At 37.6% G+C, this 27591-nt stretch overlaps 1 protein-coding gene across 3 annotated transcripts in view; it reads left to right on the top strand.

Moving 5' to 3' along the window:
• The window catches only part of Txk (TXK tyrosine kinase), a 59353-nt gene extending 33381 nt beyond the window's left edge, over positions 1–25972 (top strand). For 2 of the 3 annotated variants that reach the window (XM_027938432.3, XM_027938423.3), the window contains 7 exons: positions 1477–1548; positions 4489–4660; positions 13186–13402; positions 16432–16496; positions 18613–18731; positions 20554–20711; positions 23385–25972. In XM_027938432.3, the coding sequence (XP_027794233.2) occupies positions 1477–1548; positions 4489–4660; positions 13186–13402; positions 16432–16496; positions 18613–18731; positions 20554–20711; positions 23385–23453 (872 nt within the window). In that variant the 3' untranslated portion in view covers positions 23454–25972. The remainder of the gene's footprint in view (positions 1–1476; positions 1549–4488; positions 4661–13185; positions 13403–16431; positions 16497–18612; positions 18732–20553; positions 20712–23384) is intronic. The other variant, XM_027938435.3, reaches the window with a different exon arrangement.
• Positions 25973–27591: the final 1619 nt, after the last annotated feature.

Here is a 27591-nt window from a genome sequence, read left to right as displayed (position 1 = left end):
ACCCAACATTGTGATAGTAAATGACTCATGCCAGGCTCTTAGTGAATATTAATGAAAGAAATAAACAATAAGTGCTTATTGAACTAAATTGAAATTGATTGTTTAGAATTCTGCACATTGACCCAGTCAAATGAAGTCCCATTTACTTTACCATGCTATTTTTCAAAAACGTATACTACTAAGCTGGGTGCGGTGGTGCACGTCAGTAATCCCAGTGGCTCAGGAGGCTGAGGCAGCCTCAGCAATTTAGCAAGGCCCTAAGCAACTCAGCTAGACCTGTCTCTAAATAAAATAATAAAAAGGGCTGGGAATACGTTTCAGTGGTTAAGTGCCCCTGGGTTCAATCCCTAGTACAAAAAAAAAAAAAAAAAGAAAGAAAGAAAAAGAAAAAAGTGAACTACTCTCAAAGGGGTGGGGGTAAGGAAATGGGTACATTTAAGCACTGATGGTGGTCAAATGAACTGCAGTAGCGTTTCTGGACACTGTTCAACCTGAAATCACATTTTATAAGACAATAATTTGAGAAGTACATACAAATGTATGTTCAAGAATATATAGTACTCTGCAGAAATCTGACTAAAAAGTTTCAATTTGGTTGACTGTGTATAGGACTAAGTATTTTTAAACACTTAGAAGGGAGAAGGAGTGAAGAATAGGTGGGACACTGGATTTTTAGGCCAGTGAAACTACTCTACATCATACTGTAATGGTGGGCACATGTCATTACCTATTTGTCCAAACTCAGAATGTGCAGCATCAACCCAAAAATGATGGACGCTGGGTGATACTGACGTGTCAATGTAGTTCATTAGTTTTAACATCTCTCTGAGTGGAAGATGCTGATGATGGGGGAAGCTATGCAAGTACAGGGGCAAGGAATACATGAAAATCTCTGTACCTTCTACACAATTTTATTATGAACCTAACTTGCTCTAAAAAATAAAATCTATTGAGAAAGGAGGGGAGGTTATATAAAAACTAAAATAATAATATAATAATAATAATAATATAATAATAATAAAAAGAATATACAGCATATTTTATGCTAGTGAAATTTTAGAAATAATTTTAAGGTCTATTTATAGTCATTGGAATACATAAATTACATGCATACTATAAAAATCATATAACAAAACATTTCCATTTCCATAAAATATATTGAATTGTATATACTTTCAATTGTGCATATAAAAATTCTTTTGAAGATTTTCACCAAAGTGGCAACCATTTCTCTCTTGACACTAAGATCTTGTGAGGAGGGATCTTTATACTTTCCATTGTCTTTCAGTTGTGTACCAGGAATATACATTATTTTATAAAAAATGTTTTTCAAATGGAAAGAATAAGCAACCAGAATAATGTGTAGAAAGCATTATTATGCCAAATTATTAAAAGAATAGTACTGTCTCCGGGTGTGTCTCTTTCTTTCTTCTATATTAGTAACTAGGCTTGAAACAGATTTCTCTTTCTCCACAGGTCTTCTGACCCGCCTCCGCTGCCCGGTTGGGCTGATGGGTTGTTTACCAGCCACAGCTGGCTTTAGCTATGGTAAGGTATTGCACACTTAGTAAAGAACCTACCGTAGACACCTTAAATCCTCAGCCCTTCTGAAATGTCTATTTAGGTAAACTTCTTTTCAAAGCTTAACCCTCCCACCATGTTTAAATAATGCATTTCATAAAGGCAATTTCAACTCCAGGGAGAAATACTTCATATTTCACTCCACGTCACCAGGAGACTTAATCTTCAATCTTTAGATAAATGACAGTTCTTTTTATTTGGATGTTCAGGCTGTTACTCTCTGGTTACAAGGGTGTTTGGGAGACAACTGAACCCCAAGAGAACCTACCAAAAAATACTGTTAAAAGTGTCTTTTTCATCTTTTTTATAGAAAGTAGTTCAATTCAAACAGTGCAAATTCTATAAAATGTGGTATTTGTGAATCTGTGAGAATAAGAGTGAGCCAGGGAGTCCTGTTTAATACTCTGGCAGTATTTTGTTCCCTTAAATCTCTCTCATTAGTGGTACTCAGGTTATGCTGAAAATCATGATGACATAATTATATCAGGGTGTTGTTTGGTGAAGTGGATAGAAGGGTGATTTCAGGCTGCCCCCATCATTCCTCTGTCTTGTAGAAACTATATATAATAAAAAGTGCCACTGTCAGTCATGTATTTAAGTTAAATAGATGCTCTTTAATTTCTTAGAAATAAAATTCTTCTACTTTTTGTAACATATAAAACAGTGCAAAATTAGTATCTATAGCTTGATTTTACCTTATTTATATATTAAATATTATATAATCTGACACTATACAGCCTTTCGTGTCTGACTTCTTCCTGTCCTCATTACATCTGTGAATTTTACCCATGGTGCTGGCCATGGTAGGTTCATTTTTGCTGTGACATGGTGCTATATTCCAGGACTGACCCCCTGGTGATTTACCCATTTGTCTTTAGATGGCCATTTGGGTTGTGACCAACTTTCGGCCCTAACAAAAAGTATTGCTACTGATATTACTCACATCTTTAGATGAAGCTAAGTGTGCATATATGCTCCAGTGAATGTTGGATATATACCACAGAGCAGTCTTACTGGGTCACAGGGTATGCACGTGCTTAGATTTAGTAGATATGGTCAGGTTCCCAAGTTTATACCAAATTCCACTACCACATACAATGTACAAGAATTTCAGTTGCTCCATATTTTTAACCTTGTCAACATTCGGTATTATTTTTTTCTTTTTTAAACATTTTAGCTGGCTGTGATGGCATGCACCTCTAATCCCAGAAGCTCAGGAGGCTGAGGCCAGGGGACCTTGAGTTCAAAGCCAGCCTCAGCAGCTTAGCAAGGCCCTAAGCAACTTCGCAAGACCTTATCTCAAAATAAAAAATTAAAATAGGACTGAGGATGTGGCTCAGTGGTTAAGCAATCCTGGATTCAATCTCTGGTACCAAAATAAAACAAAACACCACACATAAAAAAACCATTATTTTAGCCAATCTGGTGAATGTGAAGAAGTAGTATCTTATTATGGCTTAAATTTGTATATCCCTAATGAGTATTTATTTTGATCACTCTTTCATAGGTTTAGTGGCCATTTGGAATTCTCTTTTATGACCAAATAACTTTTGCCCTTACAATAGGTCTCCATGTCTTTTCTAGTTAGTTCATTTATGTTCTAAATAGGAATATAAATATGGATATATGTTTTTAGAAATATCTTTTCCTAGTCTGTTACTTACCTTTTTGCTTTCGCAAAGGGGTGTTTTTGATGAACAGATAGAATTATGAACTGTAATTTCTCATCGTTTTCCTTTATGATAATATTCTGTTAAATAAATTTATGCCAATACCAAGGTGATGACTATATTCTACCAGGTTTCTTTTCAAATGTGTCCCTGGGAGGAGGAATAATTCATATAGTTGGAATGAGGCCATCAGCTTTTAGTTTTTTTTTTAAGTGAATTACTCTAAAGTTCCAGCAGGTGTTGGTGTTGATGTATAAAAGGGAGATGCTTAAAAAATGATTTGATATTTAACAGTGCTCAAGAAGGTTATTTTAGAAATAGTTCTCTCCCCAACCCCATTTGCTTCTATAGAATGAGAAATACACAATAACACAAATGTACTATTTTTAAAAAAAATATTTATTTTTTAGTTGTAGTTGGCCACAATACCTGTATTTTATTTATTCTTATGTGGTGCTGAGGATCGAACCCAGGGCCTCACATGTGCTAGGCGAGCGCTCTACTGCTGAGCCACAACCCCAGCCCCTCAAATATACTCTTAGATGTGTGGGGGTTAGAGTTCTGACATTGGACATGTTTATTAGATGAATTGATTAGATTTCCATAAGAAGAGGACACACTAAGGCAGAAAAGTTTTTTGGGGTGAAGTGAGACGAACACTAGAAGAAGCTGAAAGGAGGAAAGGGAGTATCACAAAATTCATCTGCCTTACAAAGTTAACACCAGGACACAACCAAACTGGGAACATACCTGTTTTATGTCCCAGACCTAGTTTTGGTCAGCTTAGTTTAGAAAGACATGGAAATGAGTTTCATTTCTTTTTTTTTTTTAATTTTTTATTGTTGGTTGTTCAAAACATTACATAGTTCTTGATATATCATATTTCACTCTTTGATTCAAGTGGGTTATGAGCTCCCATTTTTACCCCATATACAGATTGCAGAATCACATCAGTTACACATCCATTGAATTATACATGTTTTGATATCCTCACTTGGTTGGACATTGCTCTCCAAGGAAGTAGAGTTTGAATTTTTAAACTCAATGTTTTGAATTGCACAGGTAAGCCACAATGAGAGTATTAAAATTCGTTATACCCTCTCTCCACTCATTTATGAATTTTTTTAACCACTGTGTAAAATAAAGGGATAGGAATAGATAATTCCTTAATCTTTTCTAACTCTAAAATTTTAGCATTCGTTCCCCTCCTTGTAACATGGATGTTTTACTTTCCCAGAAAAGTGGGAGATAGATCCGACTGAACTGGCTTTTATCAAGGAGATTGGAAGCGGTCAGTTTGGGGTGGTTCACTTAGGTGAATGGCGAGCACATCTGCCGGTAGCTATCAAGGCCATCAATGAAGGCTCTATGTCTGAAGAGGATTTCATTGAAGAAGCCAAAGTGATGATGTAAGTATAAGGAACATACAGACAAATATTGCCTAATACCTGGTGTCATGGAAAGAACATGGACTTTGGAATCGGCCCACCATGGATTTATGACACAATTCTGCTCAAACTGGTTGTGTAATCCAGACAAATTTTTAAACCTCTGTGACCTGGACGAATTATTTCAGTGTCCTCATGTGTAAAATGGGGATAACAGTACCTACTTCTCTGGATCATTGTGTAATTAAATATGAGGATACAAAATATACCAGCAAGTATAATTCTTTTCAGTTCAAGAATAGGTGCTTGATTGTTCTATATTTTTCCTTTTCCCTGAAGAAAAATGTTGATTTTGTTTGGGTAGTAGTATATTGCTCTTTTTTTTGAAAGGGCATCCCCTAGTGGTTTCCTTTTCTTTTTTCTTTCTTTTTTTTTTTCTTTTGGCAAGGATAAAGTATTTACTTTCAGAGAATTTAAGAATACTGAGCTTTAAAAGAGAAGTGGTTCATTGTAGACCATTGGGCAGTGCTCTTAAAATTTTAATTTTCCAGGACACCATTTTGACTAAGTTGAACTCATAGCTGTGGTTTATAATTGTAACCTGGGTTGGACCAGGACAAATCAATAATTTGGCATAGTTCAAATCAACATTCTTTAAATATTGGTTCACCTTTACTTAGAAAAGGATCAATGCCCTGAAGAAGAATAACCCCAAATAGCATTACTTAGTTGTCCAGGGCAATTTAATTCCATCTCAAACTTGCAGAATTGGAAACAAAACAACACCAAAACCGACAAACGACAACCCAAACTGATCAGCTGGACCCATTCTCCTTGGAAGGCAGAGCAATGATGTCTTGGTTCTTCCGAATTTTGTTCCCAAGTATTGGATCAAAATGTCCTTTCTGGCCACATAATAGAATGAATCCAGAGGAAGGTTATGATAAGCACGATTTTCCAGTGACATCAGATTCCCAATGACATTTTTGTGTCTCAAGGTAGCTCAAGCACCTATCTGCCTGGCCTCTGCTCTCTTTGATATGATATCCATCTGACCATGGTTTTCCTATGTCTAAAGGACAAAAATTATAGTCTTGTGTGTTAGATTAAATAGGCATAATATGAAAATGAGTGAGAGATGTAGGACTCAGAGGGAATTGAAGGCATATTGGAATCTCTATCAAACAAGAATTAGCAATATCTGATATCATGATAAGGGAATTCTTTAATGATTCAAGCTTGGTTGGGAAATTGGGTTAGGATCTTTGGGGATGATTTTTAAAATGTTTTTTATTAATGCATTATACTTATGCATAACAGTGGGGTTCATTTTGACATAACCATACATACATGTTAAACAATTTGCTCCATTTCAGTCCCTAGTACTTCCTCTTTCCCTTTTACGTTCCTCCCCCTGTTCCCCTTCTTCTATTAAACTGGTTTCCAGAAGTTCAGGAGATTAGACAAAGGGGAATGAAGGGAAGGGAGTGGGCAAGAAAAGGAAAGATAGTGGAATGAATCTGACATAATTTTCCCATACCTATATGAATGCATCACAACAAATCCCACCATTGTGTACATCCACAGGAATGGAGTCCTAATTAGGATATGATATATTCCAAACTTGTATAATTATAACAAAAATAACTAAAAAGAACCAACGAAAAACTGCTTTTTCTTTTTAATTTATTTATTTTAATTGGTGCTTTATAGATATACATAAAGGTGAAATTCACTAGTATGTTCATATATGTACATAGCATATTTTGGTCAATTTCATTCCACAGTTCCTCCCTTTTCCTGTCCCTCCTCCCTCCCCTTTAATCCCCTTCATCTACTCCATTGATCTCCTGAGGATAATATTTTGAAGGTGATGGAAGATGTATGTAGTGTAAGAATAGAAACAGCTTCTGGCAGTTTATAGAAGCAGGAATGAGGCCAACGACTTCTAAGTCAGTTCAGATGGACATTGCCGCAGTCTGGCTGGGCACAAAATCACGAGCCACCACACAGCTTGTAGATTCAAACAGCAACTCTTTATTCCCGAACTCACACCAGCTGTCTACAATCACGTTCTGGGGAAATCCACGTTCTCTGCCAAAATCCACCTCCACTGGGCTTCTATCTCCCAAAAAATACTGTCTGAATCCCGTGAGAACTCAAGGGGAACTCAGGCAGCAGGATACGCCCTATTCCCAGCAGGAATAATCTTATACCTGGAACGCCCTAAACCCGATTATCCTAAACCGGGAACACCCTAATCCCGGATCCGCCCTGGTCCTTGAGCAAGGTCACCTAACTGCAATGTCACTGCAAAATGTCCTATTTCCACGAGTCCTTCCACTAAGCAACATGGGGTACGCTGGCAAGGAAATTGTCATACCAACTTGGCTAATGGCTCCCAGCATCTCCCCCCTTCTGATTAATTAAACAACAAGCAATGTGGCTTAAGGACCGTGCCTTGTAGGTTGTCCAATTCAACATATGGTTCTTACCCGTCATCGGAAAACTGACCTTTAGGCGTCAGCCTCCTGTCTTAGGTTGATACCACTGCAATTGAATCGTACCCGTCACTGACTACCGGTCCAGCATACAGCCATACTTGTGGATAGGTCTATGCACCAGTGGGGGGGTGAGGTTCTTTGCCTCACCTCTGTTGGCCCCCAAATTTGGCCTTGGTGCCAGTGGGGGAGTGAGGTTAATGTGGCTTAAGGACCGTGCCTGGTAGGTTGTCCAATTCAACATATGGTTTTTACCCGTCATCGGAAAACTGACCTTTAGGCGTCAGCCTCCTGTCTTAGGTTGATACCACTGCAATTGGATCATACCCGTCACTGACTACCGGTCCAACATACAGCCATTGGCCCCCAAATTTTAGACCATCACTAGCAGAAGGGAGGAGGATACAGAAATGCCACAACACCAAGCCAATTGACGGCTCCTTGGGAAAAATTGCATCACTGGTGCCACCATCAGCAAAGATATGCCCGCACTACCACAATTAACATGGGGTGCGCTGGCAAGGAAATAAAAATTGCATCACTGGTGACACCATCAGCAAAGATATGCCAGCATTACCACAATTCGCTGCACCAAACGATAGTTACATAGTCCAGGCAAGTTCTGCAAGCAGTTCAAAGTGGAGGAATCTATCAATATGTCCATTTCCTCCCAAAATCCGTTTCCTCCCAAAGTAAGTTGACTCTTTGATTGAGCATTACTTGTTGAGTTATATTCATTGATGCATCAGTTTATACAGTTTACTGTGATAGCTATCATAGAAGCTGTAGTTTGGTTTTATCTTTGTCTTCACCGGCACTGGGATGAAGATAGGAATTCTGGCAATGATGCTAAAGAGACATTATCCTGAAAAGAATTATTGAATATAATGAAAAGGAAAGGTGAAAGTAAACAAACAGATCTGTTAACCTACTTTAAAAACAATCCTTAACAGCTGTTTACCTAATTTAAATTAAACCATTTAAATCACGTGAATAAAAAAATAATAATAATTCGGATCCATTTTTTCATGAGCACTCCTCATATAAGAAATATGGACATACGCACAGACAGACATACAACACAAAACACAAATGTGCACACAAACGTACAACACATAAGAAAATAGTAAAGGCCTTGTAGCTTTACCTAGGTGAAATCTCCATTGCAATGTTTAAAAACTTCACAGTTAAAAAATAAAACTGATCAGAAAAACATTAACCTAGGTTTGTATGAGCTCAAAAAATAAAAATAGAACCTTATGATGTGGAAAAATGCAATAATAAAATAGCTATTGAAAAAAGCATCCTGGTTAATCACTGTCGCAGATGTAAGAATGGCCAAGCTGGAGTTCTGGATATCAGCTGTTATGGATTTGAGTCAAATCATCTTCTTTTCGATCTGTAGAAATTGTTTTAGTTAATCTCTCTGGAATCCAAATCGGCTGCTGTTCTCCCTGTGGAAAAACACAAACAGAGCCCCGACTCCAGACAATCACTGGGTCAGGACCTTTCCATTGTCCTGTTAGAATATCTTTCCAAAGTACTTTAGGCTTATGTACATTTTTTGGATACATGTATCTTTCTGCAGCACTAAGTCCTGATGAATCCAAATTTAAAAAGTTTAGAGTAAAAAGCGTTATTTTAAGTTTATCTTTGGGGGATATATACCCCCTTCCAATTCCCTCTTTTTCCTTTAATAAGTACGTTTTAATAGTTTGATGAGCTCTTTCAACTATGCCTTGTCCCTGTGGATTGTATGGGATTCCTGTTATATGAGTAATACCAAACGATGAGCAAAATTGTTTAAAAGAGGTAGAGGTATAGCCAGGACCATTATCGGTTTTTAACTGTTTAGGAACGCCCACAGTGGCAAAATTTTGTAAGCAATGAGCTATAACATCTTTAGTTTTTTCTCCGGCATGAAGGGAGCCCATCAAAAATCCAGAAGAAGTATCAACTGTAACATGCAAATATTTTAATTTTCCAAATTCTGGCAAGTGTGTGACGTCCATCTGCCAAATATAGTTAGGTATCAGTCCTCTAGGATTGACTCCAATCAATCAATTTGTGGTAAAAATGTCACACAATTTTGACATTGTTTTATTATATGTCTGGCTTGTTCCTTAGTTATTTTAAAACGCTTTTGTAAAGTATTAGCATTAACATGAAACCTTTTATGAAAATTTGTAGCTTCTTCAAATGTAGAGAAAATATGTATGTCATGTGTAGTTTTATCTGCTAAATCATTGCCTAAACTAAGGGCTCCAGGCAATCCTGTATGTGCCCTAATATGTCCTATAAAGAATGGATCTTTTTTGTCCCAGATTAGACTTTGTATAGTGGAAAACAAAGAGAAAACAGTAGAAGAAGGGGAAATCCTACCAGCTAATGGCTCCCAGCAGGACATAATGTGTTCTTGGATTTGAATGTGTTTTTTTTTTTTAAATTTAAGTAGGCAGGAAAAGCTCCATTCTAGCATCCTATTGCAAATACATTCATCTTTAAATAGTTGTCATGCATCGAGTTCTGTCTGCTGCATATCCACAGCTCTGCCCATGTTTTTTGGATCAGGAGTACTTTATTCCCTTTAAGTTATTAAACCCCTGCTTTGCCTTTAGTGGGTCCTTTGTTTTAGTTTTCACTTGTGGGTTTGTATCTTTAGATGTAGCATATCAATAGCCTTGCACTATTTGGAGATACGTGATCTAGTAACATTTAAAACAAAGAAAAATATGTGTAAGTACATCTAATTTTCTAAGAGCTTTGATGTGAATCTCTTGATTCATTATGTCTGTGTCATGTCTTCACAGTAGAATATTTTAGTTTTGGAAAAACAGGCTTTAACATTTTATATTAATGCTAAACAGAATTGAATCAAGAATTGAAAATACCATTTGTTATTCTCTCTCCCTACTGAAGTATTTTCTCCAGGGGTAATTAATTAATAATAAAGTTTTTAATTGGGTTCTTTGACCCTATTACTTACATTAAATAATTGATATTATTAAAATTAAATGCTTTTACATAATACTATTATAAGAAACACATTTTAAATATCACTTAAAATCAGGACATTTGGAAAACTAAGAAAGGGAGAGGATTCATCTAATATCTCTCCTAACATATTTCTTTATAGCTTTTATTCTTTCCATCCAATCTTTTATAAAATTGTATTGAGTCTTCTTTTCTGCCTAAAAAAATAAAAACTTCAAGGTGAATGAAGAGAAAGTTTTAGAAGTATAGCAGATCAGGAAAAGAAGGAGGATTCAGGAATGAGAGGAAAAGGAAAAATAAAAGAAAATCTACTTTTCAGAAGTGTAAGTTCTGAGGAGCTCTTCTATTGGTGTAAGGATTTAGAAAGAAAGAGGACAGAATACCCCAAGGGCAGCCTTCTGGGAAAGACAGAGCCTGGCTCTAATTGCCTGAGTTTGTGCTAAACCATGCATAAATGCAGATCACATTGCAAACTCTTGCTATGATATCCACAGCAATCTTTTGAATTAGAAATATTTTATTTCACAAAGATTTCATTGTATCCCTTACAGCTTTGTTAAAAAAAATATATAGCATCAGGGCCATCATTCAGTTTTCTTGCATCCATTCACTCAATAAATGTCTGTTGCTGATTTTGTAAGTACTAAGTTCTAGAAATAGGTTGATAAGTAGCACAGGTCAATTTCCTACTCTTGAAGAGTTCATTTATGCCCATGCACTAGTGGGAAATGGGGAGGAAAACAGATAGCAGACCAACAAACAAAGGAGCAGTATAGCTTTGAAGAGAAGTAAGGATAAAGACTCCCAACGAGATGATATGACAAAGATATTAGGGGCAGGTTGGGGAGCTCAGTTGGATTGGATGGTCAAGGAAGATTGGAAGCATTTCATCTGGTTTATATTCTATGTAGGTCACACTGGTTGTTTTGTGGAGAATGATTGATAGGAATCAGGGGTGGGAGAGTAGGTTGAAGGCTATTGCAGGGGTCAAGGTGGAAGATGATGGTGGGTGGAATGAAGGTGAAGATGAAAGAAGAGAGTTGTTTCAAGATACATGTTTGAGAAAAAGTGATCAAGACCTGTTATGCCAAATGTGGAAGATAATGGGAGGAAACCAGGAGAACAAAAGTGATTCCAAAGTATTGGTGTACACTGCTAGGTAGAGGGTTTCACTTACTGACATACATAGGTTCGGGAAAAAATTAAGAATTTTGCTTTGGAAATGTTAAATTTGAGAGCCCTATCAGACAGCCAATGGTGACCAAGTGGTCAGGTGAATACATGAGTCTGGAGTTCAGGAGGAAGGTCAAGGTGGAGGGAATTAATTTGAGAGTGATCACCAGAGATGATATTTAAAACCATGAAACTTGATTCAACAGGAAAGGGAATAAATAGAAAAGGACAATGGAGAAATCTACAATGGGTTTGAAAAATTTAAATAAATATAGAATAAATAATATTTAATAAGCAAATATATTAATAAATGGTATTTATTAATATTTGATAAATTAAAGACATTTGCTCTACAAGGACTCATATATTTCTCTAAGTTATTAAGAAGTACTAAATTTAAAGAAAACAAGAATGTACTTTTCCTGTGCCAATGAGAAATATTTGTTTTATTTGTTAGACTGAATATACATGAGAGTTTGTTTTATTTGTTTTTGCCTTATTTCTGATAGGTTTTTGCCATTGGTCTTGAAAGCCAATGCAGTGTAATGTTTCAATTCTCAAATGTTTCCTTGTGGATATTAGGTTGGTGGCTTTCTTATGGCAAATTAATATTCCATTTCAAGACTTGCTTTTCTGCCATTGCTTGGCACACATAAACTGCATTCCTTAACTGAAAGTATACTTTGAGAACTTGAAAGGTAAATCTGACAAGATATGTAGATATGTATATGTATGTATGTGTGTGTGTGTATATATATATATATCCAAGATTAAAATAATGTTTAGGGTCTCTGAGTGCCTTTTCTCCATTAACTGGAGTGTTTTCACAAATTGATTTTATGGTAATGTGTCTGTAATCACATCATGTACTTTGTTTTAAGGTAAACATTCTTCCAGAGTCACTGAGTTTATTTTACTGTTCTGAAGGAGAAGAGGTAATTTTCAAAATACTTTTGACTAACAGAGAATTGCTTATTATACATCTTGTAAAATTACAAACATTGATTCAAAGTTGTTTTCCATGGTGATCAGTTAGCATAAAATGCCTTTAGAGATTGCATTTTATATTCCACAGAAGAAACAATAAACTTTTGAAGTCTAGATGACTAGGAATTTCTGGGTATGTTTTAACAGACAACATTCAAGGTCCCTGTGTGTATGTGTGTATGTAATTACTAAATACAAAGCAAGATTTCATGTTGGAAAATGTTTTCTTAGTCTCTATTTAAAAATTTCTAAAGCCATTGAAAATGCCTTTACTCTTTAGAATGTATGTATGTATGTATGTATTTATTGGTATCAGGGATTGAACCCAGGGGCACTCAACCACTGAGCCACCTCCCCAGCCCTATTTTGTATTTTATTTAGAGACAGGGTCTTATTGAGTTGCTTAGTGCCTCAGGATTGCTGAGGCTGGCTTTGAACTCAAATTCCTCCTGCTTCAGCCTCCCGAGCTGCTGGAATTCCAGGCATACGCCACTGTGCCCAGCTTGATGGTTTTGGTCACTCCTCTCTTCTGTCCATCCAGGAGTTTTTGTCTGAGTGGAGAAAATTAGAAAGGTTGGGAGTCAAGGAGCAGATCTCTGAGGCCTGGGCCTGGAGAAGCAGTAATGAGGAAGCAGAAGGCTTACAAGTTGGAAAGGGTAAAACTAGAATGCTAACAAGTAGAATATAACATACGGCAACAATGACTTTGGAAGCACTGACCCTACTTTCTCAGTGTGTAAAGTGGAAAGAAAAATACTCTCTCTGTGGTTGGGCTGATGTTTATCTTGACAATGAAAATGACATATGGATGGCAAACATTACCACTTGTGTAAAACAAACACTTTGATTTGCAAAACCGATTCTGCTCACTGCTCTGTTCTTCTTCAACAGGAAACTATCCCATTCAAGGCTGGTTCAGCTTTATGGGGTATGTATACAGCAGAAGCCCCTTTATATTGTGACAGAGTTTATGGAAAATGGCTGTCTGCTTAACTACCTCAGGGACAGAAAAGGAAAGCTTAGGAAGGAGATGCTCCTGAGTGTGTGCCAGGATGTGTGTGAAGGAATGGAATACCTGGAGAGGAACTGCTATATCCACAGAGATTTAGTGAGTATGGTGCAAATTCCCTTCTTGTTTCACGCACTGTACCTGTGTTTGGAAGGAGATGGTCATTACTTCCAATACTTTGAAGAATATATCCTCTGACTTCATTTTAAAACCTTTCCTCTTTATGTAATTTGTTGTGAAATGTAGTTTTACTTTTTTTATTGCCCAGGGATGTTGTAACCTAGTATTTTATTCTAAATGTGCCTTGAATTAATTAACCACCTAGTCCATCAGTTAATCACAATGGATTTACTTTGGTTTATCCTCTTGCTTTCTCCCTTCTGTTTACTTTCCTTCCACTTTACTTCCTTTGAACACGTAATCAAACATGTGCCAAGTGCCTAGTCTATGCCAAGCACTCTTCTAGGTACTTGAGACAACAGCGAAGAGCAAATTCCAGTGGTTCTCTCCCCGGGGTGCAGTTGCCACAGTGTGCAGCTGTTTTGGTTCTGACAGTACTGCAAGACAGCTAGTTATTGGCATTACTGAGGGAAGGAGACTAGAAATGCTTAGAGCATTCCGATTTTTAAAAAAATTACTATCTTGTCCCAAACCAAATGTTAACAGTACTGCTTCCCTTTTTCGCTACCTCCCCTGCAATAACGTGTTCTGTTCATTCCACATTTACTCAAGATATTCATTCTATTCCTTCTACATCCTTCCATGTCTCATTTCTGAATATAAAAATTAACTTAAATGAGTATTTGAAGGTTCTATAAGAAACCTCTGACACTGTCACCTAGAACTAATCCTGTTCTTCCATCACATCTGACCAAGAGTGACCATATTTCTGTTTCTGTCACTTGTCTGCGTTATATAGGGGAGAGAAAGGAGGCCTAGTTACCTTGGCTCTGGTACACCTTGGGAAGTAAGCTTATCCCACCCATGACTCAGAACTCTCATGACGTTTATTTTTTACTGCTTCATATAATAGTTAATTTTTTACATTGTTTACTAGCTGTATGACCCTGTGCCAGCCTGTTAACCAGTAAAACAGTATTAACTATAGTAACTCCCTTGTATGGGTTTGGTGGGAGGAGTCCATGAATGACTATGTGCAAGCTCGTCAAACAGTGCCTGGCTCATCTGAGAGTTCTGCAATGTAATTGGGGCTATTACAGGGACAGATCCCTGTTCTTCATCCCTCATGGCACATCTCCCAGTATCCAGCACATAGGAGCTATTGAGCAAATTTTTGAATGGATGGATGTGGTATCTGTTGCACCTAGCTCACTTTTCTGGTCTCTATAGGTTTGTCTTTCCTGGGTTATAATTCAAAACTCAGTTGTGCGACCATCCTCATTGTTCTGTTTGCTCCAGGTAGTTTCCCACAGGTTCTTCTATGCCTGGTATCTCCCTTGATTGTTTTCTTTACACTCTATTTTATCTACCTACATGCTCCATAAAACTTATCAGCTAATAACCAGTCTGTTCTGTCAAGGACGTTCTTGTGGTTTGGCTTTGAGATCACTGTTGGTACCTGCCGGCGTTATCCTTGCTGGCTCCTTCCAGTTTACCATTTCAACTTTCTTGCCTTTTTCTTTTCTTTTCTTTTTTTTTTTCATACTACAGGTTGTGCCTACAGGTGCCAGCCCTTGTTATTTTATTTTATTTTTTTTAATTTTGAGACAGGGTTTCTCTAGGTTGCCCAGGCTTGTAAGGAATAATAATAAAGAGGAGACAGAGAGACAAGGTGCAGAGGCAGGGCTCTTTGTTTAAGTGGCCACATTTATTTATACCACTAGGTTACATTAGGTCATTAGTACCATAACCACATTATTATTTAGAGTATCGGTAAGGTTGCTTATTCTGCAGGTACATTTCGCAGTTACAATATGCAATGTTAGGAGCTTTGTGTAGTTCTCAAGAAAGTCCATTGTCTGAAGTTACTGTTAGGCAGGCAGCTCCAGAAGCACAGGAGCTTGATGAAACATTGTAGTTATATAACAAACAAGTTCTTCTATTCCCAGGAGCTATGTGCCTGCAATCAAGGGCGAGGCTTAATGAAGCTCTAACACAGAGGCATCTCAGAGCATTGCCATACCAGCTAGACATTGCACATTTATTAGCTATATTATTAGATCCTAAGAGAGATTACAGGGCATTCTAAGGGTGCCTATTACTGCCCGCACCCCCAACCCCCTGGGAGTTTTCTTACCGGGGCAATGCTTCCCTGTACATTTCCATGATCAGAATCCCTACACAGGTTGCCCTCCAACTTGTGCTCCCCTTGCCTCAGCCTCTGGAGTCACTGGGATTACAGGTGTGCACCACTGCACCTGGCTAAGTTTTTTGCTTTTGTTGCTGGACCCATTGAACCACAAATTGGCTGAAAAGAAAAAAAATTCTATCAAGCAGTTCAACTTTATGATGCAAAACAACCAAATTAATGATTTTCTTGATTAAGTTGGTAAAGATGGATCGTTTGGGCATAAACTATTTTATGTTGATTTTATATTGTACCATATTTAGTTCACTGCAGTAATTTTATATGAAATTATCACTACAAAATAGTTATCTTCAGTGAAATTTCAGTTTTTAAACTATAATTTCTTAATTTTTACCACCTAGTAGAGATCCTAAAGATATGAAATGACTTTTCTTATCTATCATGGATATTGGGTTTCTTCTTTTACTTGATAAGTAACAAACATACTACGTTTAGGCAAAGACTCATTGTTTATCATTGTTAGATTAAATTAATCCTCATATTTATGCAGTATATTTCATGAGAAAGATTAAACATTTTAAAAAGTGTTGACATTTCAATTTGTTACTACATTAAAGAATCACTAAAATTCATCCTATAAGGGCAGGCTATTAAATCATATGTAACGTTGGTAGGTATCATCATAACAATAGCATGGCTGGCCACACCAAGGGGTGTGTGAAAACTAAGGAAAAGGAGAACAGATGCTTTTGTCAGTGCTGGGAATGACCCAGCATCCTGTGCAACACCCCCAGCTCAGAAACTCTTGAAGGAAAAACTTATAGTCAAATTAAATTGGATTATTTTTTTCTTTTTATAGGCAGCAAGGAATTGTTTGGTCAGTTCTACATGTATAGTAAAGATTTCGGACTTTGGAATGACCAGGTAAGTGATAAATCTAGATATAATTTAAATCAGCTATATTTATATCTGTATCTATATTTTTCACTCATTATAAGGAATCTTACATTTATCTATGGAGAAATTAAAGTTGTTCTCCTCTGCTCTTTTCATCTGGGGGAAGTGTTGGTGTGGTTGTGTGGCCCGCTGACCCACTTTGGATTTCAGGACATGTGCCAGTTTTAACTGTGAGATAGGCATTTACTTACTGTGGGCTATTCTTATCTTTCAGGTCATCATTAACAAAACTATGGTAGATCTTAAATCAAAAAGAATTTCTCAGTCCACTCATCTGTGTAAGATTAAGAAAAATACTTTCCTGATAAGTGTAGATTTTTGGAAGGAAAAAGGCAAAGATGTATTTGTTCAGCCCCGACTTTCTAGGTCACCATCCCAAACACATGTATTATGGAGTGGAGTCGCTGGCTTCAAGTCTACAACTCAAGAGTGTGAGAGATTTAGCCATGTATTTTTCAATTCAATGTAATTTACATTTTGAGTCCCCTTTTCTTTGGGGCGCTAGAAACTTAACATCAATAAATCCAGAGTTTCTCTCTGACTTTCTTCAACATCAGTGTCCCACTTCTGGATGTGTCATGGGGCTGGGTTCTGGAAGGGAGGTGACTTCTCTGGTCCTGCTGTTATCCATGCACAATGACATTTTTGTAACCACCATCCTCCTGCTTCAGCCAGCCACACACAGGTGACTTCTCACTCATTCTGAATTTCTGTCTGCAAATTCCTTCAGAACTGGCATTCTCTATGACTAGAAAATTCCATAGATCTCACATACCTAGGCACATCCACAGACATTTATTCTCTGGAATTTTTGCCTTTCCTGGGCCATCATTTGGGAAAGGTTCTGTTTTGATCTTGAGTCTCATTGACCCAATATAGGAGTGGGAGCATCTTTTCCTGCTATGTGACCTGGGCCACCCTTATAGCGTAGAAGATATCACCAATGCCTGGTACTCCTTTTCTTTCCCTTCAGTTCTTCCTTCCTCTTAGCCCAGGGAATCTTTTTCTAGGTAAATGGATGAATGGTGGTGGTGGTGTTGGTGAGAATTCATGATCCATTTCCCCAAATGTCTTATTAATAATCCAAATGGCGTTTGCTCCTTTGTTTCCTCTTATTCATTCTTTATCTAAGCAGAATGACCTCTGACTCAATATGGGAGATCTTAAAGGTGGTGTGAGATGGAGTACATGGGGGAAAAGTGGGAGTGTAGGGGCAGCATTAATACATAATTTAAAAATTATAATTATAATTTATAATAATAATAAACAATTTAAAATTATATTGTGTATTCAAGGGGCAATAAGCACACATTAGTTGTTGTATCTTCTCTCCAGATTCCCATACTTTGACATTTCTGTGTACAATTCTCAAAAAAAAAAAAAAAAAAGAGAGAGAGAAAGAGAGAGAGTTTCATATCTTTTTAAGGAAAGGACAATTATTTAGAGTTTGTCTACTTCTCCCATGCTCCCTCTCCCTGCCCCACTATAGTCAGTCACCTTATACCAGAGAAAACATTCGTCATTTGTTTTTTTTTTTTTTTTTTGGAATTGGCTAACTTCATTTATCATTATCTTCTCCAATTCCTAGTTCTTTTTATCATGCCGTTATATTAGAGATTTTCACATCAAAGTGTATTCTGCTCATATGCTTTTATTCTCCCTTCCCCTTCTCTATGCCCCACAAAAATGTGTACATGAAAGAAAATATAGCATTCAATTTAGAATTCATTCTTTTTCAGTCTAAGAAGGCTGGTCTTTTATTTCTTTTTTAATAATTTTGGCTGTTAGAACATTTGGAATGCCTCTTTATATAGTTAAGAATGAATCAAAATAAACATATAGAGTAGGCCACTATTTTGAACTGAGGAATTGTTATGGTTTCTAAGATCCAATGAAAATAAACACAATGAGATTTGGTTTGGGGAGAAAATCCTCTGAAGGATAATTTCACACTCTGCTAATGAGAAGAGAATGTACATTGAACCTTTCTGGGGTAAAATATGTCTTTTGGCAAATCAGGGATTTTAAGTTAATAGATCGTGGAGGTAATTAACACAGTGTGTTTTGAATCTGGTGACTGTAGGTATGTTTTGGATGATGAATATATCAGTTCTTCTGGAGCCAAGTTCCCAATCAAGTGGTCCCCGCCTGAAGTTTTTCATTTCAACAAATACAGCAGTAAATCTGACGTCTGGTCATTTGGTGAGTGAATTCAATGCTCCTTTGGTGCTGCTTATTTTATTTAAATGGGTAATCTTTTTATCTTTATTTCTTAATAAAAGGCAACCTTTAAAAAACAGTCTTCTCATGCCATGCTCAGTGGCGCATGCCTGTAATCCCAGTGGCTCAGGAGGCTGAAGCAGGAGAATCCAGAGTTCAAAGTCAACCTCAGTAACTTAGCAAGGGCCTAAACAACTTAGTGAGACTCTGTCACTAAATAAAATGTAAAAAGGGTTGGGGATGTGGCTCAGTGGTTAAGCGCCCCTGGGTTCAATCCCTAGTACCAAAAAAAAAAAAAAAAAAAAAGTATTTTTGTAGCTGTGCTTCCTGTTGTGCTCTAACCACATCCAGACCATCTTTGGCAACTGGCATCAAACACCTTTTACATTAGTCTGTCTTTTTGGAACTTTTTCTTCCTTGGTGAGCACTTGTTTTAAAACCCTAGCAAAGACTCTACTGATGTAACAAACAAACCCAACCAACTTTTCTATCTTACAAAGATTTTAAGGAAAAATGATCTTAAGTCATCACTGAATTTATGTGTGTTTAATAAACTTTATTCCTTAACTACTAAGCAGCCTGTTTGTCAATTGCTCAGTTGACAACCTGAACTTAAAACCTGAATTAGAAAAAAAAAAAGTGGTTCCATCTCATTTACTTCATTACCTTTACATTTTGTAGGTTTAGACATAGGTGTCTTTAGGATCTGTTTGTTCATTTATACTGGGTGATATTCTTCACTGAGGAAGAGAAACCATGGAACCATGTCTAATGTAGTCTGTTCTTTGGCTTGATTCTCAACACATGGCAATAAATATGCAGAACCCTATCTATTTTCTTTCATTCAGAACTTCCTGGATAACTTTTGGGTTTGGGCCCTAAGAAGGGTATGAATTTTATTGTCCATAGTAAGGTTATGCTTGTATTGTTGCTCTCATTACCTCTCCATTGCCTTATGGTGCTGTAGGTAATGTTTTATGCTTCACTGGGGAGCATAGGTGAGTTATGAGACCTCTGAATAGTGATACGAAGGCTTCATCTCTTTCCTCAAGTGGCTACAGAACAATGAGAACCGCCTAAATATTACCTGACCACTTTTCTCTCTTCCTCCCTGGACAGTGAACTTCTTAAGGAGGTGAACTAGTTTCATTCTTATAGAATCATCCGGCCCTAGAATAGGCCTGGTTTCTATCCGATACCAAATAAATATTTGTAAAACAGGTTTATAGTTAAAAGAACTCAAATTGGGAGTTCTTAAAGGAGTTTCACTAGTCAATCAAAAGTCAATCAGTGATTATTAAACACTGCCTTATGTACAGAGTTCCCACTAGACAGTCTAGGTCCCTGCCCAGCAGTGTGGTATTTCAGTAAAAGAGGAACCTGTGCCATCCACCGCTGAAAAACTTAGTCTTAGCAGGCAGCAGAGGTTCACACAATTCTGTCATTTTCTATGGAGTAGCAGAAAGGCTCATTGATTTCAGGGCGTGGGGATGTGAGCGGTACTTGGAAATGAAATTGCCGCCAGCATTTTCTTCCAATATGGAGGTCATCAAGACAAATGGAAAAGGAAAGATTTTGCCTTCTCTGGGGTTGTGTTTGAGTTACAGTACTCTTCAAAAACTCAGGTGTGCATGGCCTGATTCCTAGATAGAAGAGTCTCATTTTGGATGATTATAACTCAAAGGCTGAAGAAGAAAAATAATAAAATTAAATTAAATTAAACAGTAATTTGAAGTCAACTGTTCTTGCAGTTCTAGGTAACAATTTCCCACCAACCTCTTGTTTTTGTGCATTTTATTCACAGGAGTTTTAATGTGGGAAGTTTTCACAGAAGGAAAAATGCCTTTTGAAAATAAGTCAAATCTCCAAGTTGTGGAAGCCATTTCTAACGGTTTCCGGCTGTATCGCCCTCACCTGGCACCCATGTCCATATATGAAGTTATGTACAGCTGCTGGCATGAGGTGAGTGTCCTGCCTTTCCTGGTTGGCAGCCCCAGCACATGAAAGCAAACCTGTTCTCACCAACGTTACCCAAGACTCATGGCAGTAAAAGCTGCTTGTCTTCTTGATGACCCTGAGGGACAAAATCCTCATTCTATTTGAAACTCCCACTGTACAGTCATGTGTGCATTGTGTTTTTCACAGTGGCCTCTCTGCTGAGGAGCTCAGTATATCTGCCAAATCTTACCTTTCTAAGATGAGTTTTTGCAGAAACTGTTGGTGTTACTGAAGCCAAAATGATGAGATATGACCTTTTAAGAACTGGTCGGTGAACCCAAGGGTAGAACCACGGTTTGCTAAACTTCCACATTGAAAAAGAAGGCTGGTGTTTTATTTCCTTCACTCCACTTTGATTTTCCCTTGCTTTTCAAGGTTGGAAGGAATGGGTTTCGTCTCTCTACGGCACTTAAGACTCCTGCTGGAGAGAGAAAAGCAAACTAGAAATGAAAGCAGAGTGTGTGCCAGCAATCACCACTTAGAAATCATCTCTCAGGAGCCCCGTTTCTTCTTTTGTTGAAATGCCAAGTTTAAAAAATATAGTAGAGGGGTTTCTGTCCCAGTTCTGCCTTTTCTGGGCACTGACTCAACACACCCCTCTGCTCTCATCAGACTCCCCTGCGGCTTTGAGAGCTCTATTCTCTTTGCCGCTGATGGTCTCAGGCTAGAAAAAATCACAGCCCCATGAGGAGTTTCCTCCTGCCTGAAAGAAAAAAAAAATATCACTCCATTCCTAAACCACAGACACTGGAAAAGCCAGTATTTCAAGAGCAATGTGCTCGTTCCCATTTCAGGAATTATGAAAATTCCCAATGCATTAAAATATGTTACACATGATTAATTGGTCCACAGGGAATCTTGAAAGATATAGAAAAATATTAAGTAAGTTGTTGGGAGCAAACAGCTGTCTTAAGAACATCTTGCAATAACAACATAGAGAGCTCAGGAATATACACATGATAGTTATAATGGTTTGACTTACAAAAGTTCACCTTTACAATAGTACAAATTGGCATACACTCAATAGAAACCATATTTTTAATTTTGATTTTTTTTCCTGGGATAGAAAAATGAGGTATGATTCTCTTGAAGGACAGTGGGCAGAGTTGGTAAGCCACAGCTCCCAGGCAGCCATATGATCACAGTAAACAACCAATACTCTAGGTTGGACAGTGTTACTAATCTATGATGTTCTGTAGATTAGATGAATTGAATGCATTTTTGATTTATAATATTTTCAACTTATGATGGACTTATTAGGGGATAAATTCATCATAACTTCAGCAAATGTATATGAAACAATATACATGTATGTGTGCATAGAATACTTAGTGAGATGTTACGTATCTGTTGGATGTGAGACAGAGAAGGGGGAGGGGTAAATAGATGCTCCTAGAAAGATCAACAAATGACCTCAATCTCAAACTGTCACTGGAAAACTGATTAAAACAGTGTTTTCATTATGTTGGCTTATTTGTTAGCAGAAGTTGACTGTGTCCATTACTTTGCACTAAGTGTTTAGGCACCCCTAGACTCAAATGAGATCACATTACCATTGATAAACACATTTTATAGGCTCTGCCTGCAGAACTTCAGCCTCTTCAAGAGACTCCACAATTTATTTTTGGAGTCTCAGAGAGGACTCTAATGTGTGCTCTTATCATCTGCTCTGTCCTTTTTGTTGGAACCCTCTGTTTATGAGCCACTAAGTATGGTGTCTTCTCCCACCCTGCTGACAGTGATCTGCGTGAGAATGCAAATATTGTGAATAACTCCATTACCTATAGATTTCAAGGATGCTGAAAACAACAGCGCCATTTCTTCTTCCTCACAAATCCAGAGCCAAATCACATCCATCAGTGAAATAGAAAAAAATGTTCTGATTCCTGGCTCCATGACCAGGGATTTTGTTGACTGGGCCTAAAGACAGAACAGCCTGTGCCCCAGGATCCACAAAGTCACTCATGGAAACAAGCCTTTTGCTGTCTGAGTGAAATCCTTCTTTGCCCTTATATGTGTCAGATCATCCAAATAGGGCTCCAGGGTGGTGCTGATGTCCGATAGATATTTCTGTAATGGTGGAAATGTTCTGTATCTGCGCTGTCAATATTGTAGCTGCCTCTGGCTATTGAGGACTTGATTAGTGTGACTGAAGAAGTGAACTTGAACTTTTATTTAATTTTACTTAATTTAAATTTAAATAACCACATGTGACTAGTGTTTATAGTTTTTTGTTTATTTGGGTACTGGTTACATTCCCAGACCTTTTTAATTTTTTATTTTAAGATGGAGGGTCTTACTAAGTTGCTTAGGCCCTCACTAAGTTGCTAAGACTGACCTTGAACTTGTGATCTTCCTGCCTTAAACCCCATCCCACCCCAGAGTCTGGGATTGTAGGCATGCACCACCATGCCCAGCTAGTCGGTTCCAGCCATTTTATTTTTGCAGTAATCTTTACTCTTACATTTTACACTCTTGCCTTGTTCAAATGCAAATCATGCCATAGTGTATCAGCCAAGATGTCTTTCTCTTCTTTTTTGTGGAGAATCAGGCTGGATCCTGTTCTCTGCCAACAAGATCCACAGCTGGTGTCTGAGTGTTATTAGTTGAGCTGACTTCTTCATTTCCCTTTTCCAGACCCCTAAAGGCCGCCCAGCATTTACTGAGTTGCTACAAGTGCTCACAGAAATTGCAGAAACCTGGTGACCTGAAATGGAATGCCAACCCAGAGGATCATCTTGCGAAATTGTCACAAGAGCTAATCATGAGTGGGATGCCACTAAAGGGAATATCTTCCTTTAGAGCTGCTGATTCTTGGAAATAGGGCAGAGATCACAGGCTTTTCAAATTGTTTTAAGTTTGAGAACATTCTGACAATAGTTTTTCTGCATGTGTGAGAGGGATTTCTACACTCCTGTCTTATCTTTCACATCCATATGTGAAGATGGAAAAAAGACTCTGTTATGGTTTAGATATTAGAGTCCCCCCAAAGCTCATGTGTGAGATAATGCAAGAAAGATTAGAGGTGAAATGAATGGTTATGAGAACCTTAATCTAATTGGTGCTTTAATCCTCTGATAGCGATTAACTGGGTGATAACTGTAAGAAGGTAGGATATGTCTGGAGGACGTAGGTCATTGGGGACATGACTTTGGAGTATTTATTTTGTCTGTGGTGAGGGGACTCTCTCTGTTTCCTATGGCCATGTCCTGAGCATCTGTACTCTACCACACTCTTCTACCATGATATTTGGCCTCACCTCAAGCCCCAAGGAATGGAGCCAGTTGTCTATGGACTGAGACCTCTGAAACCGTGAACCCTAAAATAAACTTTTCCTCCTCTAAAATTGTTTTTATTGGGTCTTTTGGTCACCACAGATAAACAGCTGACTAAAACAGGTTCCATAACAAATCTCCTAGTGACTGCTCTTCATGGCGATAGCTGAGAACCCTCGAGGGTACAGGAAAACCTGAATCTTCCCAAGGCTAAGGAAATTTCTTTCCTAAAGAAGAGTGGCTTTTGTACTTCAGTGTTCCATGCATAGAAGGTGAAAGTGGATTCTGCCAGGTCATGGAGTAAAGGAGCCTCTGTAGCAGAATTTTGTGCTTTGTAACTGTACAGATCTTTATAGAAATCATACCTTTAGGAACTACATGAAAGTGAGAATTCTGAAATGTCTTTAGTAAATCTTACCATATGTTATTTAACAACCTTTTGTACATATGTGATTATTTTACACATGGTTGCTTGTATTCCAGTTTTAAACATTATTATAGGACTTAACCAAAGTTCCCCTTTGAACAGATCTTGATGATATTTCCATTTCCAGTGATGACCATTGTTAGGGGAATTCAGAACTGATTTCAGTTCTGAGATTTCACACTGTGTACAAGTGAGACTGGACAAATTAAGAAACCTTATTTTGTCATAGTAAATGCCTCCTATACTTTTCTATAAGATGACTTATTCTTTCCAAGGCAGGAGATACAAAATAAGATTACCAAATGTGACATTGACTCATTATTTCTGATGTCTAAGACTTTGAATTCAAAATGAAATAACAAGCAATCATGATTAAATCTTACTTTCTTTTGCACTGTTTGTAGAAATGGTTGGAAATTGGTTTTAATCATTCTAAGTGCTGCAGAAGTCCTATAAGAAGAAAGCACAAGTGTAATTACCATAAGGCTAACAATATATGTGTGTTAATTGTATACCGTCCCACCCTACATGATATTCTGGAGTAACATGGTTTATGATTCTCATTAGAGTCTAAGTTGCTGGTGGCTTTTAGATCATATTTTCTCCACTCAGAATTCTTTGAATATCAGTGTGCTCGATAAATTTGCATTACATCAAATAAGAAGAAGGTACAAGAAAAAGATGTGATCAATCAAGTAGTGGTTTCAGAAATGTTTGCATGAGATACTGAGATATTTCTGACACTATCACACCCTTTCTTTTGTGACTCTGGCCATGGTGAGGAAAGACAGAACACTCCAACTATTGAGACCTTAATTCAAATAAAACAAAGTCTATCTCAAGAGGGTAGGTGACTATTTTAACAGCAAATGTGCACAATACAAAAACTAATGTGTTATCTGTATATGAAATAAGGTGGTTTTTTTTCTATTTTTATTAAGCTTTAAAGTCCTCATTCCCTTAAAAAAGAAAACCAACAAGAACAAAGTAACAAAGCCCCAGAAACAGTGAGAAGCTAGCACTGACTATAGGGCATCTGCCATCACTAAAGAGGTACAAAGTACAGAGCAAAGAGTGACACCCAGAGATAAGTCATTCTAAGGGGTCATGTGACTGCAACTGCACTTCCCAGAGTACATATTGGCAGTTGGAGGCAATCTTTACACCTTTGTTTTAACACTTCAGGAAAGTTTAAGATACTAAATTAGAAACAAGAATAACTAGAGCTATTTCTCAATAAATAAGACTCCAGATAAAGTGTGAATACAAATGTTCATTTACAGATGTTCAAATACAGATGTTCCATTCCTTGTTTAGCTGAAGAAATAAAAAAAAAATTTTAAAGAGGTTACCACACTATTATGTAAAAATGTGGATGTGTAACCGATGTGATTCTGCAACTTGTATTTGGGGCAAAAATGGGGGTTCATAACCCACTTGAATCAAATGTATGAAAGATGATATGTCATGAGCTTTGTAATGTTTTGAACAACCAATAAAAAAAAAAAGAGGTTACCACACAACTTCTCCTGGGTATGGGCTATGTTTTGCAACTAGTTTTAATGTTTGCTATTGACACAAGGTCTCTGTGGGTAGTTGAGACAGTACAATATTTAAACAGCTCTGCATGAGAAATGAACAAGTGTTTCAGGGACTGGTTGTACAGTCCTAAAAAAAGAGACAATAGGGGCTGGGGATATAGCTCAGTTGGTAGAGTGCTTGCCTCTCAGGCACAAGGTCAAATGGCAGAAAGGAGGTTTAGAAAAAAATGGAAGGGATTTGGAGGCCAAGCAGAAGATATGATCAGTGAAAAGTATTTTGGGGCAAGAATAGTCACAGGAATTTCTTTCTTTAGTAAACTTTTTATTGAAGTCCAATACATGGTCCCATCAACTCATAGATAATATGTGGAGACGGGCAAGCAAACTGACAAGATATGACAGCATTTCATCTAGCACTTAGTTTTCTTAGCTTTGGAGAAGGATACAAGACAGGAAACAGAATATGCACAGCCTTCAGTCTCCATGAAAGTCTCCCAACTCTCCATGGACTCAGATGCCTAGCTCCCTCCTCACCTGCCTAGAGTGTGCATGATTGCTGGGGATGAGGCCGTGCTCTGTGGCTCACCTTCATGGAAACAGTTTCCCTTGGTTGCCTACCAGTCATATAGGCTTACAGTCCACAGGTCTCTCAGCCCTTTGTGCTGTGCCTCAGATTACAGGTTTCACAATGTACATAATAGGGATCTGACTTGGCACCTGATATTCCAAATTTATCTTAACTTAGTTCATTTCCAAAGGACTGGTGGTGGAGATAGTAAATAAAAAAGTTTCCCCAGGTAGACCTAGGTCTTGGAGATAAAGGGTACAGGCCTGCTATTAACCCTTTACTCACACACACATAAACACACACATAGACCATAAGTGAATAGCTTTCCTAACAGTCACAAAGTGAACACATCTGTGTACAGACACAATCAAGAAGTGGCACATTTCCAGAGTTGCAGAAGCCATTCTCATTCCCTATTCAATTCACTAACCCAAGAGTAATTAATATCCTGACTCCCAACACCATGAATTGGTATGGGCTATTTTTAATTTTTCATAAAGAAATCCTTCCATGAACAGAAGCCAGAACATGGATCTACCATCTTTCACTCAATATGTTCCTTTGACCTATCCATATTGTATTCATGTTAAGTTATACTTATTCCCATTTCTGTGTTGTCTTACATTGTATAATTATCTCATTCATTTATTCTACTTTTGATGGTTATTTGAGTTGTTTCTGATTTTTAACTATTAAAATCAGTGTTGCTATGAACATTTTCCTACATGTCTTTTTGGTGAAAATATGTGTGCATTTTTGTTAGGTGTATGCCTAGGAATGAAATTGCAGGGCACATACATAGCTTTTGTAAACAGTGTTAGGCGGTGTTCCCAGGTGGATATAAACAAGAGCACAATAGCAGCCATGTGGGAAGTTGCAATTGATCCACATCCTCAACATCTAGGCTCATCTCTATTGGCCTTGAAAAGGATGTAAGGGCTGTTAAGAGTGAGCTGGCTCAGATTTGGTTTTGTTTGTTGAGCTGTGCTGCAATATAATCACTTTCTCCCACTCTTTGTTGTTAGCATCGCAG

This window comes from Marmota flaviventris, chromosome 7 (assembly GCF_047511675.1).
Source record: "Marmota flaviventris isolate mMarFla1 chromosome 7, mMarFla1.hap1, whole genome shotgun sequence".
Classification (NCBI taxonomy): Eukaryota; Metazoa; Chordata; class Mammalia; order Rodentia; family Sciuridae; genus Marmota; species Marmota flaviventris.
This window is presented reverse-complemented; position numbering and strand designations above follow the sequence as displayed.